Source organism: Carassius auratus, chromosome 8 (assembly GCF_003368295.1).
Source record: "Carassius auratus strain Wakin chromosome 8, ASM336829v1, whole genome shotgun sequence".
In the NCBI taxonomy this organism is placed as follows: Eukaryota; Metazoa; Chordata; class Actinopteri; order Cypriniformes; family Cyprinidae; genus Carassius; species Carassius auratus.
Genome location: NC_039250.1, coordinates 448,153 through 468,293, shown reverse-complemented (window position 1 = coordinate 468,293; position 20,141 = coordinate 448,153). Strand labels below are relative to the sequence as shown.

The window sequence follows — 20,141 nt, the reverse complement described above, 5'->3', positions numbered from 1 at the left end:
AACAGAAATCTGCCAAAAATCCTGATTCAAAGACTATTGTTCTTCGCTCACTGGCAGATATATTTGCTTGTTTTATGCAAAATATTATTATTATATTTTTTTTTTTTGATAAAACAAGACGTGATCTCTTAAATCATGTTACTTGTACAGTAAATGCATCTCAATTCAAGAATGTTGAGATATTTATACCAGAACACCAGACACACACACACTGAGGAAGAGAAGGATGTCTGCAGTGTAAGCCTAAATATGGAGAAGGCACATTCTCTTTCAAAGACTGAAGGATAAAAAAAAAAGACAGACGGTAAAAAGCTTTGTCAGACACACTGCTGGAGTAAAACCCAAACCAGAAGAGTTCCTGCTGGCTTTATTAACTGCTGTCCTGTAAAAGAGGCTCCTTGTTTTCGTCGCTCACAGGAACAGATCCGTTCTCCGTGATGCCGATCGCAGACACCATCATCACACGCGTGTTACACGTCTGCACGGCCGGAGCGTGTTGAGAGGGAATGAACAGCGCCACCAGCAGAGCCAGAAGAACCGTACACGCTCCGAACAGGAACGGAGGGCCAGGAATCACACGCTTCTTCTGGAACACAGAACACAGGCCTCCTAGGTCTTTTACATGCACACAAGATTGTTTTACACATTACAGTTTCTAGTTTTATACAGTCTGTGCATCACTGCCATCTCACTGTGAATTTAACAAGAGCATGGATGCACATGAATGTGTGCACATATAAGTCTGTATATATTTTATTTTTGCAAAAGTCCTTGATGGTATGTAATATGATGCTAAGAATATTGTGAGGAGAAATGCACATAACCTGCATTCTGCATAATGAAGAGACTTTGATGATTAAATGATCAATTTTCAAATAAAAAACAAACACTAAATAGGGGCAAAAGTCTGGAAATGCAAATACTTTTCCATACTCGGACTTCTTTTTTCCAAACCCTGTAGGAACGCTGACACAGAGCGATTAGGTTCATGTACCTCCTCGGTGTCCGGTGTGACGGGGTTCAGCTCCTTCAGCTCCACGTTAAAGAGGAAGAAGATGAATCCGAACAGAGCCGGACCGAGTCCATTACACAGACCTCGGATCCCCGTGATCATGCCCAGAACCGCTCCTGCACACACACACACACACACACACACACACACACACACACACACACAATATCTCTTAGTGGGGCAAAACAATTAAGATTATTTCTCTTTCCCCATTGGCAGATTTTTTTTTTTTTGTTTCAATTTCAAATGTAAATACTGTTTTCAGAAAATAAGACTCCTTAGTCTTCTTATGGTTTCCTAATTTTGGTGCAAAAATATTCAGCACTATTTATTGTCATTTTACAAATTGCACTTTCACGAAAGCTCAAATCAACTTGCGTGGTTTATTTAACTTTATCTAGCTTCCTAACACATTTTATTTATAATATAAATTAACAATCTCTTTACATTATGAAAACCGGTACAACGAGAAGCTTGACCCAGTGAAAATCCTAAAATCATCTTCAACAATTCCAAATTCTGTTCATGCTTTTCTATTAAAACAACCGTGATTAAGATTTTTTATTTTTTTATTGCAACACAAAGTTGGCATGCATTTATTCAGCAACCACAACTGCATTCTGACCCCACAGACTGATATTTTACATTCTAGTTTTAATCATAAATTCACCTAATTGTCATGTATATTTCATAAAACAAGACTTATTAATATCTTTATGCATCATGATTTAAGAATGTTTAGACAGTTGCAGTTTATAAAACAGAGAGTTCAGTCCTTGATTCTGATTGGCTGAGCCGTGTTCAAAGCTGTTCTAAATGACTCTACAATGTAACAAACACTTTTGTTTACGTTTGTGTGTTGCTCGGCAACCACTTTGTAGCATTCACAACTGTTTCTGAGGAGCTACATTGTTTGGTGGAAGAATACTGTTGTTATTAATATCATCATTACACTTTATCTGCTCTGTTTTATTTTGTGTAACCTTACTACGTGTATGGAATAACCGTTTTATAATCGCATTAAGCCCCGTGAAGCCGTGGTTTACAGTAACAATGCTCTTTAGCTGCCATAAAATCTCGGTAAACCTTGTCTTCTCGGGGCGTACTGCTTCAGTAGATGAGTGTGTTGCTGTGTTTGGCGTCTCACCCTGCTGGCCGTGATCCGTGCAGCGAGACACCAGCGCGCTCACAGAAGGAAAGGTGATGCTGGACATGGCAGCGACGGCCCCGGCCGCCCACATCATCCTGTCATCAACAAACACACGGTCACTCACAGCATTCGCAACACTGCGCTCTCTCCACTACAATCAATGGCCGATCCTCACCATGGTTCAGAGCCGAAGCCGTACCAAGCCAGATGGAACAACTGAAACCCCAGACCCAGCAGCACTGTGCTTTTATTCCCAATCTTCTTCATCAGAACGCTCAACAGTAACGTCTGCGTGAACAAATCATCATGAAGGATGCAAACCAACTGTAAATGTGACCAGTGCTGGCTGAACGAGTCACAATGAGTTATTTTCACATTCAGAGTGATTTATGATTTGGTGAAGTCGGATGAAAAAGGACTGAGCTACATCTGTCTGAAGTCACTTTAGAGGAAAACTGATTTCTCTGAAGGTTTTCTCCCTGTTCTGCCATTATAATCATTATTGGATTAATAATCAAAGTACAGCTGTTTTTTATTGCATCTTTGTTGTTATAAACAAGAAACAATGTATAAAAATTAAAACAAGTGTATTAGCTACTTTTTCATATTACATCTCAACATAAGTACAGTAAGAAAAACACTGCAAAACATCCTTATCTTACTCCGTGTTTGTAAATAGTAAACATTCATGAATCAAGATGCATTTACTGTACAAGTAACATGATTTCAGATATGAAGTCTTGTTTGCTTAAAAAAAAAAATATATAGTGTGTGAATTTTTTTGCTTTCATGTTACACATCTGATGTTTTTCCCCAAACGTTCACGTAAGACATAACAGATTATGTTTGCATGAATAATTCAATATTTTTTGCCGTCTGTAAATCTGTGTATACAGGTGCATCTAAAAAATGTGAATATTCAAAAAAAGTTATAAAGTAACATTTGAAAAAGTGAAACTTGTAAAGTAAAACATTTCAAAAAGTTTTTTTGTTTTAATTTAAATGATTAGTGCTTTCGGCTAATGAAAGTATAAAAATACAGTATCTCAAAATATGGAAATACTGTGACCATCAATACAGTATAAACTCGGGGTCTCTCTTGTTCTTTGAAACTGTGATAATGATGAAGACGTCTGACAAGGCAATGGTCCAAAAGAAAATCATTGACACCCTTCACAAAGAGGGAAAGTCACAGATGCTCATTACTGTTCACAGAGTGCTGTATCAAAGCATAAAAAATGCAAAGTTGACGAAAGAAAAAAAATGTTTTTTGAGTGTAGTTCAAAATGATCGTGTGCACATTTACACTCGTTCTCATGAAAATGAGTGTCTGGAGAGGAAGGTCTGTACCTGTGCTATGATGGACAGGATTCCCACCATCTCAAAAAACCCTGCTATCGCTTCCGGGGAGAAATTATTGACCTGAAACAGAAAAATTTTTAACATCTACACTCAAGTGTAAGTGTTGCTAAATTCATCAATTATGAAAATAATTCACTTTTAGCAGCTCTACAGAAGACAATAGAGTCATTAATCCAATCATTTCAGTTCAAGGTACTGCAAGTGCAAATATAAAAAAATTCTATATAAAAGATTTCTATACTTGAGACACAAAATAATTTATGATATTAAGTCTTGTTTTCTGAATAAAAATCAAAGGTAAGTGAGTTTATGGTTTTTAAATTCTTTTTTTATTTTCATATTATCAGTTATTTATATATATATGTAAGTCCAAGTCAACTTCTCACGCTACATTGATTTCTTGTTTAATTTCCTAGTTTTACTCAGAGTGAAATGGGTTTGGAAACACGTACCTGTCCCAGATAGAGAAAGATACTGGAATACTGTCCGGCCTCGGGGAGATACGACAGGAACACTGTGACACAGATCAGCAGCACTGTGGAGTCTTTCCCCACCTTCCTCAGAGACTAACACACACACACACACATACACACACACAGAGAGGGAGAGAGAGAGACACACACACACAGAGAGAGACACACACACACACAGAAAGAATGGCATCCTTTAACATCAGTGCATTACTAGTCAATAGCATCCTTCTACAACTAGTATTAAAGAACACAGAATATGAAGCTCACAGCGAAAGGATTGGCCTGCTTCCAGGAAATAGGTGAACCCCACGAGTACAGTCTTATCTTGTCCGGCAGGGACTCGGGGACCAGCAGCAGGACGAACAGAATATCAGCCAGAGCGATGACGGTGGCCAGAAGAACCACCACACTGTCTCCGCAGCGCACGGACAGGAACGCTCCTATCGCCGGACTCGTCACTAAACTCGCCGCGAACGTCGCAGACACCTGAAACACAAGACCGAGCTCCATCAGGGTCTATTTCTAGCATCTATCTACACACACACACATATAGAAAATGTATGCGATCCATCACCAGTTGTCATTTAGGTCCAAAAGTCAATTCTGCGGACGACTGGTGTTCTTACCAGACCATACGCTGTGCTCCTTTCATGCTCTTCTGTGATATCAGCCACATACGCAAATATAACAGATAACGTAACGGAGAAGAGTCCAGACACAGACATCAGAGCGAAGAAACACCTGGTGAAGAGAGACACACACACACACACACACATCACCTCCTCAATCAATCACAGCTCTACAGAAAATCAGTGCAGTCACACTTCCTCCAGTCTCTCAGAGATTAGTTTAGATCTGTTTAAACGCTGCTTGATCTGTGCAGATTTCTCTCCCGATTCAGACAGAACACTTTTTCACTGGAGGAAGTGTTATTCTGGATTATAGACTCTATGTGTTTGAGTTAAAATCATCTTAATGCTGGATGTGTTTCAGGTTTTGTCTGCTCCAGATGTTCACTGATGGACTGGAGTGCTGTGGATTATTGTGATGTTTTTATCAGACTCTCATTCTGACGGCACCCATTCACTGCAGAGCATCCACTGATGAGACACTGATGCAGAGCTACATTTCTCCAGAAACAAACTCATCCTGATCTCAGATGAAACATGTTTGGCTGAACGGTTCCTTTAATGCATTACACACTGAGGTTTGTCTCTTTCAGTGACTTCGAGCTTTAGTTACTTGAGAGTCATGTGATGCACACACACACACACACACACACACACACACACACGTGCGGCGCGTACCATGGGCTGAGCATCATTAGTGGGATCGGGGCACATGTGAAAAACACTGTGAGCAGCAGGAACCTCTTTCTGCCCCAAACATCAGAGAAGGCACCGATCAGAGGAGCGCCCATGAACGACAGAAAGCCCTGCAAACACACTGCAGTTACCACACACACACACACACTAACTGATCAGAACAGGGTTAATATTTAGTCTTTTCTGCAAATAATGATCCAGAGCTATCCTACACGTGTCCTGCAGAACAGAAGCCGTCATCAGTGTCACAGACGTATATTTAAAGAAATAGACAACAATACACTGTACGAGTCACAATTATACATTTCTCTTTTATGACAAAAATCATTAGGATATTAAGTAAAGATCATGTTCCATTAAGTAAATCTCCTACTGTAAATATATCAAAACTTTGCTAAGAACTTCATTTGAACAACTTTAAAGATGATTTTCTCAATATTTAGATGTTTTCGCTCCCTCAGATTCCAGACATCAATGAAAAGATGATTTATTCAGATGAGGCATAAATCTCAGTTTCAGGAAGTGTACTCTCATGACTGTTTCTGTGCTGCGGGTGTCAGATATGATCATCACGGCTGAACTGGATTCACCTTGACGCCCTGAACCAAGCAGTTCACGAGGATCGTGTGCTGCGGAAAGGTTTCGTGCAGGACCTGAAACGAGGAAACAGCAGAAAACACAGCGCTAGAGTTTCAGATCACATCCACGATTGGCATTTGGCCAAGAATGACCTCCTGAGCACTTTGTTTTGCATTTGCATCTGCAGTGCATTATGGGAAGGTGCTTTATCAAACCAGAAGACATTGTTCCTTTCTCCGTACAGAAAAGAAACTTAAAGTGACACTTATGTGATCAAATCTAATCCAATAATCAAGTTCAAACTAAACTAAAATTTTATTTTCATTACTTTACATAAAATATGTTTTTGTTTAAAGCAGCACTTCTCATTTTCAATAGGTTTACTAAAACAACTAAACTGAATAAGAAATAATTAAAATTATACAGACTTATTTAAAATAAAAGTTTTTGTATACATTTATTTTAGCTATGTAATGTCATTTATTATAGTGCAACTTACTTGTAATTATATTATTATTATATTATTATTATTATTGTTTTCAATGAAGTATTACAAATTTGAGTTTTATGTGATAGATTCTGTAATTATTTATAGAGGGATATTTTAATATGTCATATTTTCCTTGATTTTTCCCACAGACTGCAGATGTAGTAATTCTTAAACTCAGACGGGTGTTTAAAGCTCACGGCCAGCATCGGGCTGGTCAGGAGACCCCAGGCGAAGAACTCCAAGAAGATCACCACCACGGCATGAGCCACCTTCGGCTGGCCGACACCCTGCTGCACACAACAAACACAGCGGATCACATTGTATACATATACACACACACATATATATATATATATATATATATATATATATATATATACATGAGCAGTCAACAGTCTGGGGTCAGTAAGACGTCTCTTCTGCTCATCAAGGCTGCATTTATTTGATAAAAAATACAGAAAAAATACTATAATCTTGCAAAATGTTATTAGAATATAAAATAATGGTTTCTGTGTGAATCTGTGTTAAAGTCTAATTTATTTCTGTGAAGTGCTGCTGTATTTTCAGCATCATTCCTCCAGTCTTCAGTGTCACATGATCTTCAGAAATCAGAATAATATGATTATTTACTGCTCAAGAAACATTTCTGATTATCATCAATGTTGAACACAGTTGTGCAGACACATAATTATTAACGTTAATCTGCGATTATAGATCCATATGAGCAACGTGACACATAAAACACAAGACACACTCAAACAGATCCTCAGACAAACACAAACTCGCGATGACGTCACTCACTATGAGGTGTTTGGTCAGCATGATGTTTTCCATCCATCTCATCATCCTGATCGGAGTTAATTAATTAATCAAGCCGTTTGTGATTTAATTCGAGCAGCTCTCGTGAACGCTCTTCTCTTCCACTTTCTAAGACGAACATTCCGAAACACCGACTTCCGGCTTCCGTCTGCGGGAGTCGACTTCAAAATAAAAGTCTTTTGTTGACAAATAAATCGTTGATGTGAAATAAAATGCCCGTATTCATACCTCGTTCACGGTATATTAGCATTTGGAGATAGAAAGTGAGTTAAAAAGCAAAAACTGTGTATTGTCGGATTCTCTGAATGCATCGGATCATTTATGAATCTTGAAAGCGTTCATTCATTTGCATTTGGGGTTATAAACGATAATCGAACTATTTTAAACTCGATTCGAGCACGCGAAAGACAACAGATATAAATAATAACCTTTCTGGATTTATCGAGAAAATGCCTCATTTCAAACGCATTAACTGGTGATTTCTGTTGTACCACGTGTGCTTGTTTGAATTGAATGAGGCGCGCTCACGCCAGTCTGCTCGTGCCCGGCCCGCACTATGCAGAGGAAACTCGAGGCACACCTTTGCAGAATTATTGTGGCTATTTCTTTAAAGTAATTGTGCAGAATTCAGGCCGAAGGAGCGAAACACACGTTTGCAATGAGAACCAGACAGTGAGTGTGTGTGTGTGTATACATTGTTTTGCTGTACTTCACTTTACATATGCGACTCTGGAGCACAAAACCAGTCTTAAGGGTCATTTCTTTGAAACGTATACATTTCATTGATGTGTGGTTTGTTAGGAGGACAATATTTGAAAATCTGTGATCTGAGGGAGCAAAAAGGTCTAAATATTGAGAAAATCATCTTTAAAGTTGTTCAAATTAAGTTCTTAGCAATGCATATTACTAATCAAAAGTTAAGTTTTGATATATTTATAGTTGCAGATTTACTAAATATCTCCATGAACATGATCTTTACTTAATATCCTCATGATATTTGGCATAAAAGAGAAATGTATAATTGTGACTCATATAATGTATTGTTGTGTATTTCTACAAATATACGTCTGTGACACTGATGACTGCTTCTGTGCTGCATGCACATCAGCAGGTTTAAGTTTTAATGTCGTACAGTTAAAGGACAGTATAACTTGGTTTTTCCATGTTACCCCAAAGCACTCAGGAATTAGTGGTATTTTTGTTAGTGCATGCTCAATAATGCTGTCTAGCTAGGGCACTCAGTAGATTATGAGATGCAGCGAGTGTTTGATCAAACAGGAGGATCCTCAGAGATTGATCTGATTTGTGCAGATGGAGTGTGTGTACAGAAGCCGTGTGAACCAGCATCGCTCCAGAGACACCGGAGGTGAGACCCTCGCCTCTAACTAAACCTCAAATAAATGCATTACCAAATAAACCAATCGTAATGTCTCGATCAGTTCGAGGTGTGTCTGGTGGCCGCTCCATAATGAAGAAAAAGAGCTCTCACAAGTGAGTACTGCTTATCATAGTACTGTTTGTTTTCATCTTTATATTATTTTAACTTTGGTTTTAGTATTTCTCCTCAAATGTTTGGTACATGATTTGAACGCTCTGTTGTGTGTTTATCAGGCACAAACACATGCATCACAGTTCTCTCGGTGAAAGCATTGTGGGCTGTCGAATACAACACAACTGGAAGGAAGACGTCTACAGTGCCGTCTCTCGCTGGACGGGGACCGTACTAGTCCAAGTGTCGGTCAACTCGTCTCTGTACCTCATCAAGTACGATGGAGTGGACTGCGTCTACGGCCTGGAGATCTTCAGAGATCAGAGGGTGCAGAATCTGGAGATATTCCCCGGGGAGATCGCCTCGTTTCGGGTCAGTGACACTCGTCTGGCGGATCAGCTGCTGGGACGGCCCGTGGTCCACCTGTTTGAGACGGACGAGGGCTCCAAGGATGAGTGGAGAGGTCTGGTGCTCTCCAGGGCTCCCAGCATGCCTGCCTGGTTCTTCATAACTTATGAGAAAGACCCCCATGCTGTACATGTACCAGCTGACGCAGGATTATAAAGACGGGGACCTTCGGATACTTCCGGATCCAGGTGAGTGAGTCAGTGATGCTGCTCTTTACTGGCATCAGTGGTTCAGTGAAGAAGCATTCACACCCATTAAGAACTGATCACTGAAAGAGCCAAAAATATTCTTTACAGTGTGAACGGTGGAGTCTGTCTTATCAATTCACTGTAATGAATCAGTCGAAAAGACTCACAAACAGTGTCAAACTCACAATATGAATCATTCTAATAGTGTGAACGCTGGACTCTGAATCAAGAACAAATGACTCTCTATATGATTCACTGTAATGATTCAGTCAAAAAGATTCACAATATGAATCATTCAAATAGTGTGAACGATGGAGTCTGAATCAAGAACAAATGACTCTATATGATTCACTGTAATGAATCAGTCAAAAAGACTCACAAGCAGTGTCACAACTTACCATTTGAATCAGTTTAATGACTACAGTGTGAATAGTTCTGTCTGAATCGTGAAAAACATACTCTTTAACCAAATTACTGTAATGAATCAGTCGAAAAGACTCACAATATGAATCATTCGAATTGTGTGAACGGTGGAGTCTGAATCATGAACAAATGACTCCCTATGATTCAGTGTAATGAATCAGTCGAAAAGATTCACAATATGAATCATTCGAATAGTGTGAACGCTGGAGTCTGAATCATGAACAAATGACTCCCTATGATTCAGTGTAATGAATCAGTCGAAAAGATTCACAATATGAATCATTCGAATAGTGTGAACGGTGGAGTCTGAATAAAAAAAAATGACTCCATATGATTCACTGTAATTAATCAGTCAAAAAGACTCACAAACGGTGTCAAAACTCACCACTTGAATCAGTTTAATGACTACAGTGTGAATAATTCTGTCTGAATCATGAAAAATGACTCTCTAACCAAATCACTGTAATGAATCAATCGAAAAGACTCACAAAGAGTCTTAAACGTACAATTTGAATCAGTCTGATGACTACAGTGTGAACTGAACACTACAGTGGTGTCTGATTCATGAACAAATGACATGACTGATTCATGGTAAGGATTCGTTTAGAGAGTCTTTTGTTCTTGATTCAGACTGCACTGTTCACTCTGAAGTCATTAGACTGATTCAAATTTTGAGCGATGCACTGTAATGAATCAATCAGAGAGTCACTCACAATTTGAATCAGTCTGATGACTACAGTGTGAACAGTACAGTCTGAATCACGAACAAAAGACTCTCTAAACGAATCCTTATCATGAATCAGTCAGAAAGACTCCCAAACTCATAATTTGAATCGTAATAATGACTCTACACCTGTAAAAATAGAGATTATACAAAGTTTTTTTGCAGTGATTCCATGTAATTATTGGTCCCCCGAAGAACCTTTCAATGAACAGTTCTTAAAGAAGAATATTTTAAAGAACTTTTGTGGTTCCATGGATGTTAAAGGTTCTTCATGTAACCATATATGCATACTAAAATCTTATTATTAAAGCTCATTATTAAACGCTTTCCTCCATCAGATGATCGGGCGGAGCTCAGAGAGCCGGGGGAAGCGTGTGATTCGCTGGTTGGGAAGCAGGTGGAGTGTGAGAATCAGGACGGCACACAGAGGATGGGTACCATCATCCAGCAGGTTCAGACCAAACCCTCCATCTACTTCATCAAGTTTGATGACGACTATCACATCTACGTCTATGACATGGTTGGATCGTGAGTTTCCGCTGAGACCTTCGCCCGTCGTCACGCAACGGCTTTTTCACTGGAACAAAATCTGTTTCTCTTTTGTATTAATAAACGTTAGACACGAAGATATATCTTTTATAGTGCGATTCACTGTGAGTTCTTGTTCAGTTCAAGTGTCTTTTTTTTGTTTGTTTGCTGTTCAAGAGTTTCACCTCTGTTTGTTTGTATTGTAAATAGTGGCTTTCTCTCTTCTGAGATCTTTCTGACTAACTGTATTAATTATAAACATTTATCTTTAACATAGGAAGTTCTACTTCATAACGATTTCCTCCTTTCTATTCTTGTCTACATTAAAGGTGAACAGGTAAAAAACAATTTTTGGGCTGAACTGATTTTTTTTACACTGAAATAAACTGTATAAACAATTTTCACAAATAATTATAAGAATCACTTTGTCTTTGAACATGAAATTTTGTAGAAGAAACTGAAATGGTATTTTACACTAAATATTTTATTGACACCCTCAAAATAGAAATTTCTTAGAATAACATTTCTAAAAACTCAAATACTAAAGAGTTAATTCATATGTTTGATGACATGTAAATAAGAGGAGCTCTGTCATGTTTTAAGGAAGACATAATGAAACTGCTTCAGGTGTCAACATCTTTTAATTCAAAACGGGACTTTGGATCATGTATCGATTCTGATCGGGAATTTGCAGCTTTGTGAATCTTTTGATTCAAATCTGGAATTGGGATCACAAATCATTTCTATTCTGATCGGGACTCTAGAGTGCATCTCACAAATCTTTTTATTCAACTTTGAATCACAAATGGTTTGATTCAGATCGGTACTCTGGAGCACGTATCAAAAATGATTCAGATCGGGACTTCAGAACATGTATTGCATATAATTGAATCAGTCAGATCTGGACTTCGAAGCAAATTCCCGAATTATTTGATTTATATCGGGACTTTCGAGTGCGTAATGCAAATCATTTGATTCAGATTGTGACTTCGGAGCGTGGACTGTGATTCTTTAGATTCTGATATTTTAAATCTGAATATTTAGATTTTGATCACTTCTCTTGAATGATTCAGATCGGATTTTTCCAGCGCATATCGCAAATAATAGTATTTAATTTTGAACTTTGGAGAGTCAATCATAATTCCTTTGATTCACAGTTGGAATTCGGAGCATGCATGATTGCGAATCATTTGATTCAATTCGGCACTTTTGATTCTTTGTGACTTTGGATCATGTATCGATCCAGATTTTAATTCAGATCAGGAGTTCAGAGCAGCTTCGTGAATCTTTTGATGCAAAGCTGGAATTCAGATCTCCGGAGTGCTGCAAATAATTTATTCTACTCTGAACTCTGGAGCATGAATCGCAAAATCTTTGATTCAGAGCGACACTTCAGAGCATGTATTGCAAATTATTTTATTCAAATCAGGACTTTGAAAAAGTTAGCGAATCATTTGATTTAGATCGTGACTCCAGTGAATCATTAAATTTGGATCGTGACTCTAGAACGCATCTCAGTAATCTTTTTATTTAACTTTGAATCGCAAATCTTCTGTTTCTGATCGGGACTCTGGATCGCATATCTAAATATCTCGCATATCTCTTTAAATCTGTTCACAAAGCTGCTGAGACACACTTCTAGTCAGGAATAGAGAGAGGAGGAAGGGGGCGGGGCTGAGCTCGTGGCTGTGGATGATGTCATCATGCTTCTGATTGGCTGACAGTCTCTGTCAGAGATTCATTCATAGAAATATTGTATTGTATTGCCATATTCAAATAAAAGTTTTAAAATTCAGTAATTAAACAAGTTAACGTTGATCTGGTTGTGAGCATCTTACATGTGTGCTTCTCTGAATCGAGTCTAAACAGTCTTTTATTTAAGAGAGTGTAATAATCACGGCTGATAAAAGAGAAGTTACTGAACTTAAGAACAGCTATATGAGAACAAGGAGAGAATTCAGAGCAGAATAACCTCCGAAACCAAAGTGATGTCTTTATAAATGACGTTCAGAGGCAGATTCCCAGCAAAGGAGACTCCTCTTCACTGCTCCTCACCTTTCACACATTTAGGAGCTAGTTTAGAGCCCAAACACCTCTCAGAGCAAACATTTAGAACAATATTTTTAAGAGTTGTGAGCTACTTTTAGCCTGAAGATGTTTTGTAGAACAGCCTGTCTTTCATAGTGTTGATGGGAGGAGTCGCATGGGGCCCAACAGAGCGGTCAGTGAGCGGCCCTCTGGATTACCCATGATGCCTCACGACGGGGCGCTGCACACAGAGGGCCCCTTCAGGATCCTGCCGGTAATATGCAAACGTGCTGGACTGGGTAAACACTTCAGTGCAGCTTGCATTTATGAGCTGAATCTGAACATTACCTGCGTGACTGATCCACAGCTGTAAGTAGACACTCGCTTGATTTAATAAATGCTGTTCAAATCACTGAAAACAGGCATGCACTATGTAGCTAATTATTGAATATAACGTCATAAAATAGTGTTATTACAACCATATTTCTATTTTATGAGAGGTTAAGTTTTTGCAGCAATTTTATCTCAAATAACTTTTTTTGTCCAACTGGAGGTGCAAAAAAATTTAAAACAGGAAATGATGATCTGAAATGTTTCAAATCGGTTTATTGGATACATGAAAAATGTCCAAAATAATATGAAAAAATATTCTGCTTATTTGTAAAAAAAAAAAAAAGAAAAAAGAAAGGCCTATTATCAACTTATTTGAAGATGCTGACTTTTCACAAAATAAGATTTTGTCAGATTGTAGCTGTAATATCAAAATAATGAAAGTTGAAAATTGTATGAAAAATTAATCAGAAGTATTGGATTTCATTTAGCACTTATGTTATCTGCTGAAAATAACTCTTATAATCTGCACATCTTCGTATGTGTCTGTTTCGACACAAAACTAATTTCAGTAAATGGTTATTGTTACAGATCAGTGTTATTTAAGGGATATCATATATATTTTTATTAAACTGTAGTAATTTACCAAATTTAATTTAACACTTACGTTGTTTTTATAATTTGTATTAGTTGTTATTATTCTTATTAACGATTAATTAAATTGTATTAATTTTTAGTCTTAGATTATTTAACTTAATTTATTTATTTCTTCAACGTAAACTTGAAGTAAACGTGCCGTGAATACTTTTTAGTTTTATTTCATGACGGTAACTCTGCTGCTGATTGTTTTTATCTGCACTTTTATATTTTTCAGTGGTATAATGTTTGTTTATTAGTGTATTGAATTTGCACAACCACTTGCAAAAAAATTATTCTCTTTCATAGTGAACAATTCTTGAATCAAGATGAATTTACTGTACAAGTAAAATAATTTAAGATATTAAGTCTTGTTTTCAGTAAAAAAAAAAAATATATATATATATATATATATAATTTTTTTTTTTTTTTTTTTTTTTTTTTTAGAAAACAACACTTAATATCTTAAATTATTTTACTTGTCAAGAAAAGACAAAAATGTAAGAAAATAATTTTTTGCAGTGAATCGATGCCAGTTTGTGGTTTCTTGCTGGGATTGTTGACAACGTCAAAAAAGACTGAATCCTGATTCAAAGCCATGGATCAAATCACAACATGTTTTTACTGAAACAGTGTCTTTAGTTGCACAAATCTGAACTCTGTGTGTTTTCAGTCAGTCATGCAGAAGCGATGGTTTCTGGGAAGGCGTGCGGTTGCTGCGCTGCTCTTCTGCTTGGTTCTGCTCCTGTATCGTCAGACCTGCAGGTCTCGAAGCCAAACCCGGTCCACACGTCCAGCAGGAGAAGATGCATTCGAGGCTTTACTGCAGCAGCACGAGCAGCGCTATCTCCAGCACAGCAGGAACCTCACCAGAAGGATCTCACAGCTGAAAGCAGAGCTGCAGAGATCCACGCTGGAGCTCCAGGAGCAGAACCAGTCCGAGCTGGAGGAGTTCCTGCAGAAGCAGCTCCGACGGGCCGAGGTCTTCACCGGAGAACGGCTGCCCAATGAGTTTGCGGTGCTACCGTTTGAGAGCTTCACCCTGCGCCAGGTCTATCAGCTGGAGAGCGGCCTGGCCAGACTCCCGGTGGAAAGTGTGATTGGTCAGGAGCGCAGGAACGAGCTGAACGGAGCTCTAGAAGCAGCGCTGCATCTGCTGAACCAGCCTCAGCTCCGCAGGGTTTACTCTCCTCAACACTTCTATGAAGGTCAACATGATCACTAAAGGCATAAGCCTAAAAAACAAATATGCACTGCAAAAAAAAGGATTCTCTAACTTAGTGTTTGTGTGTTGTTTTCTCGTATAAATATCTAAAAGTTATTGAAACAAGATGCATTTACTGTACAAGTGAAATGGCTTAAGATTTTTTTTTTTTTTTTTTATAAAATAAGACTTAATATCTTAATATCTTAAACCATGTCACTTGTACAGTAAAAAAGACGAAAACTAAGTTAGAGAATATTTTTTTGCACTGTGTGTGTGTGTATGTGTGTGTGTATATAAACTAATAAAACAAGAATTAATTTAGATTTTGTTTCCTTTTTTTCAGAAAGCATCTTAAATCATGTTCTCAAGTGAACGTATCCTGATTCAAGGATGTTTAGATATTTGCACTGGAAAGCGAGACACAAATACTGAGGAAGGAAATCATGTTTTTTGCAGAGTAGCAGCATTTTACAGACTGAAATTAAATTTACATTAAAATGTATATTTAATTAACTGAAATAATGTAATACACCAAATTACTAAAATCAGTAAAATCAGAACTGATGACAAAAAAAAACAAGAAAAAAGGTTGTTTTTTACTTCTAAAAACTGCCCTTTTAATAGTATATTACTATGTAAGTATTTTAGATCTGTTATTTAAAAATGGACAGGTTGCATTATACTCTTTTGTTGTTAACATCATGATGATTTCTTTTTCTAGTAGAGGCTTCTTCACATGTAATTTCTCTTTAACGGCAGGAATCTTTCGCACAGAGAGGGACAAAGGAACGTTATACGATCTCACGTTCAGAGAAAACAGCGTTCCAGATTTCAGGAGGATGGTGTTCTTCCGTCCTTTCGCACCGCTGATGAAGGTGAAGGAGGAACTGATGGATGCATCTCAGATCCTCATCAATATAATCGTACCTCTGGCCGACGCAGTGGATGCATTCAGACAATTCGTGCAACATTTCAGGTAAAACCGAACCTCTGTTGAGCCGTCTGAGAGTTTGCACGTCAGGTGATGCTTCATTTCCTCTCTCTGTGTCTCAGTGACGCTTGCATTCGTCAGGATGGACGGACGCATCTCACCGTGGTGCTTTTTGGGTCAGAAAAGATGCATGAAGTGAAAGGAATTGTGAATGGAATGTCAAGGTAAAGACAATAAAAGAACACAAATTCAAAACAAAAAAAAATAAGCTCTCTTCCATATATACAGCAAAAAATTTTTCAAAAAATCTACATAAATTATAAAAAAAAAATCTGTATTTGCCAAAATATGCTTTAAAATATATTTACGTAAATATATTTCCTACTGATATGTTTTTTGGTCATTGCAGATATATTAAAAAATATATTTCAATCCAAGGAAATACATTAATGTATCTTGTACAAATATCTAATCAAGCAAGATATATTTGTTTGTGAAGGAAAAAAAGTCTTCTTTTATGAAAAAAATAGCAAAAATACATAGCAAAAAAAAAAAAGAAATAAAAAGAAAAATGGCCTGAATATATTTAAGATAAAATGTGTTTCAGAATATATTTATTATAAATATATAAATTATTTTCTAACAAAATATGTTTTGGACATTTGTTTTGTATATTTTGATTTTTTTTTTTAAATCATTAAAAAAATATAAGAACATGTTGCCCTCCATATATTTCAATCTTAGAAAATACATTAATATATTTAAAAAAAAATTGTATTTGTCTGCAACACGTGAACATTAACATTAAAATGAAATTAAATAATTAATGAATCCTAAATGTAAGCTACTGTGAAATTGGAAATGTATTTCTTTACCGTGAAGTATATTTTGGTATATTAAAGTTGAAACTAAATATATATTTTTTTTAATTAAATATATATTTAATTAAGATTAATTGTTAACATATTTTTAAAACTGTAATTTTGACCAGAATGTTTTTTTCTGTATGGGCTGCATCTCAATACAGTGATTTGTTATGATGAAACTCTAGACGAGTCTCTGTCCCGCAGGAGAATGAAATTCAGGAACGTGACTCTGATCCGTCTGAACGAAGCCTTCTCCAGAGGACGAGGCCTGGATGTCGGCGCTCGAGCCTGGAAGCGAAGCAACGTCCTCCTGCTTTTCTGTGATGTGAACACTCGGTTTAGTGCAGAGTTCCTGAACTCCTGCCGTATGAACACAGAACCAGGTACAGAACTGAGAAAAACCTAACTCTTTCACAACAAATAACATTCAGTTCAGTTCAATATAAGTTTTTTTTTTTTGTGTATAGTGCTTTTCACGATACAAATCGTTCCAAAGCATCTTTACAGAAAAAAGTAACATGCGAAATATGATTTTCAAAAGATAAGTTGCTGTCTTATATGTCTGATTTTTGACTGTAGAGGAAGTAAAAGTACATCCTTTTAGATGCAAATTGTAATCCAAGAGATTCTGTTTGCTTTTTGGTCCAATAAGTAATATCTCTGTCTTATCCGAATTCACTTGGAGAAAATTATTGATCATCTGATCTTTTAAATTTTTAATACACTGTGTTATCTTATCTTAAACTTAGATTATTCTTGTGGAGATATATAGTGGCGTATCATCAGCATAACAGTGGAAACTAATCCTTTATTTTCTAATAATATTACCAAGGGGTAATATGTATATTGAAAATAGCAGAGGACCTAGTACAGAACCTTGTGGTACTCCATAATTTACAGGTGATAATTGAGATGAATCCCTTCTTAAGTTAACAAAGTGGTAGCGATCGGACAGGTAAGATCTAAACCACCTAAAACAAGTGCAGTTTCTGTGCTATCTCTGTGAAAAAATTGAATACTTAAACTAACATAAGAGGGTGCTACTGAACTCCTCAGACTTACATGTACTCTCACAGGTCAAAGGGTGTTTTATCCGGTAATGTTCAGCCTGTATAATCCAGAGGTCATCTATGGTCAACATGTTCCTTCTGCTGAAGATCAGCTGGTAAGATCTCCTTTATTCAGTGTAATTTCCCAAATATGTAATTCTGAAAAGTAAAAGCTGCAGTGCGTTGTTTTGCGTCTTTGTCGCCACCTCTGTTTGAAACATGCAATTGCATTTATTTGCTAAATAATCTTCATTATGTGGGTTGTGCACTGCCATGGCTCCAGGATAGATGAATCTAATGTTTTGAGGTGAATGTGTGAATACTGTACTCAGGAATCACAGATTCTAGCTTATGTTTTTGAATATATGATCCAAATAAGAATTTTTCACTGGATATTGTCAACTGAACAAGTAAGTAACAAATCTGTCACTTTTGTTCTGACCAAATGAGGAAAAAAGCATTATAATAAACCATGCTACCAATGGTGATTTAATCTTTATTATTATTATTATTATCATTATTATTATTATTATTGTTATGCATTTTTCTTAAATAGTTTATGTTCACTACATCAGCATTGCATGACTTTGTGTATATAGTGAAAATGTGATTTCTTTGGCAGGTGATCAGAAAAGATTTTGGCTTCTGGAAGGATTTTGACTTTGGGACGACGTGCCAGTACCGATCAGACTTCATCAACACAGGTAACGCAGTGAGATTCTGCCGTGTGGTTGAGATGTGCATGCTTCATCTTCTGTTTCCTCTAAGGTGGATTTGATGTGTCTGTGAAAGGCGGAGCTACAGAAGATGTTCATCTCTACAGGAAGTTCCTCCACAGCAGTCTGATGGTGGTTCGCGCTCCGTCACGTGGCCTGTTTCACGTGTGGCATCCGACCGTCTGTCACGCGCAGTCTTCCAGCGAGACGTTTAAACTGTGTTTGCAGGATAAAGCGCTAAACGAGGCGTCTCACAGTCAGCTGGGACAAATCCTCTTCCACCAGCAGATCAACAATCATCTACACAAATACAAGCAACACAATATCAACTCATGAGGAACAGATAATCAAAGACAATAATGATGAAATATTAAATTATATTGAGATATAAATCACTTATTGTGTTTGAGCTGAAGGGCACTAATAAGTTCTGTAGAGCTGTTATACAGCATCCTTTCTCTTTGGAGTGTTACAAGGTCTTGGTGTATAAAGAAGATCTGAGAAGTTGCAAAAACTAAAGTCTCAAATCCCCAAAAAAATGTTTAATAAAAGTTAACAGTCACTATGTGGGAAGATTTGCATAACACTGCCCAGATGTTCACGCAAAGTGTAGTATTGTGTGTGACGCTGGGTCGTTGAGAAAGCGAAACTACTTTGTTTGGCCTTCCAAAAGAGGACACGACTAGAAATCATGTTTATATCACATTTTACAATGCATTTTAATGTTTGTGTCTCCTCTCTCCAGCCAGACAGGGTATCACAGTATATTACGGGGTGTAACAACTCTGTCACATGCTTGAGGTATTCGACCAATCACAACATACTTGATAGCTGGCCAATCAGAGCACACCTCACTTTTCAGACCTTGTAAAAATCGACGAGTTTCAGTACAGTATGTTGAAATTAATGTGTTTTTTTAGCATTAGGGTTATTTTATTACAGCAAATATAGAAAATAATGTTCTTTTTAGCAGCATCATATGACCCCTTTAAACATGTCACTAGAATGAAACCCAATAACATTTAAATCTGTTAATTGAACATAACAAACCATCATTTCAATATGTTTAACAAAATCTGTTAATGAAACTAAATAAACTAATATTTCAATAATTTCATTGCACAAAATCAACCAACATTTAAATAAATGTAAATCTGTTAATTGAACAAAATCGTCTGACATTTAAATCAGTTAATCAAACTAAATTGACTGATATTTAAATAATTTAATTCACCAAAACCAACCGATATTTAAATCTGTTAATTAAACAAAATCAACCAACATTTAAATAATTTAATTGAACAAAATCAACCTACAGTTAAATCTCTTAATCAAACAAATTCCGCCGATATTTAAATCTGTCATTTGAAAGAGAAAAAAAAAAATATATATATATATATATATATAC

General features: G+C 36.9%; 2 protein-coding genes and 1 pseudogene across 5 annotated transcripts; 2 read left to right on the top strand and 1 right to left on the bottom strand.

The window, feature by feature from the left end:
- Positions 1-95: 95 nt before the first annotated feature.
- LOC113106888 (hippocampus abundant transcript 1 protein-like) lies at positions 96-7,363 on the bottom strand. Of its 4 annotated transcripts, none has more exons than XM_026268903.1 (12): positions 7,193-7,363; positions 6,589-6,678; positions 5,913-5,975; positions 5,305-5,443; positions 4,624-4,738; positions 4,265-4,483; positions 3,977-4,090; positions 3,513-3,584; positions 2,338-2,450; positions 2,160-2,257; positions 995-1,128; positions 96-586 (listed from the first exon to the last, which is right to left on the bottom strand). In XM_026268903.1, exons 1-12 carry the CDS (start codon positions 7,227-7,229, stop codon positions 371-373), a joined length of 1,410 nt encoding a protein of 469 aa, XP_026124688.1. In that variant the 5' UTR covers positions 7,230-7,363; the 3' UTR covers positions 96-370. The 4 variants fall into 4 exon arrangements, with proteins under 4 accessions (XP_026124688.1, XP_026124686.1, XP_026124689.1 ...); XM_026268901.1 differs by having other exon boundaries at positions 6,589-6,681; positions 7,193-7,362; XM_026268904.1 differs by having other exon boundaries at positions 5,305-5,432; positions 7,193-7,362.
- A 119-nt stretch (positions 7,364-7,482) lies between these two features.
- On the top strand, positions 7,483-11,378 carry LOC113106891 (spindlin-Z-like; annotated as a pseudogene).
- A 1,837-nt stretch (positions 11,379-13,215) lies between these two features.
- csgalnact1b (chondroitin sulfate N-acetylgalactosaminyltransferase 1b) lies at positions 13,216-19,147 on the top strand. The gene is made up of 8 exons (XM_026268900.1): positions 13,216-13,367; positions 14,638-15,172; positions 15,931-16,147; positions 16,225-16,326; positions 17,173-17,351; positions 18,045-18,133; positions 18,640-18,721; positions 18,786-19,147. Exons 2-8 carry the CDS (start codon positions 14,644-14,646, stop codon positions 19,067-19,069), a joined length of 1,482 nt encoding a protein of 493 aa, XP_026124685.1. The 5' UTR covers positions 13,216-13,367; positions 14,638-14,643; the 3' UTR covers positions 19,070-19,147.
- The last annotated feature ends 994 nt before the right edge of the window (positions 19,148-20,141 follow it).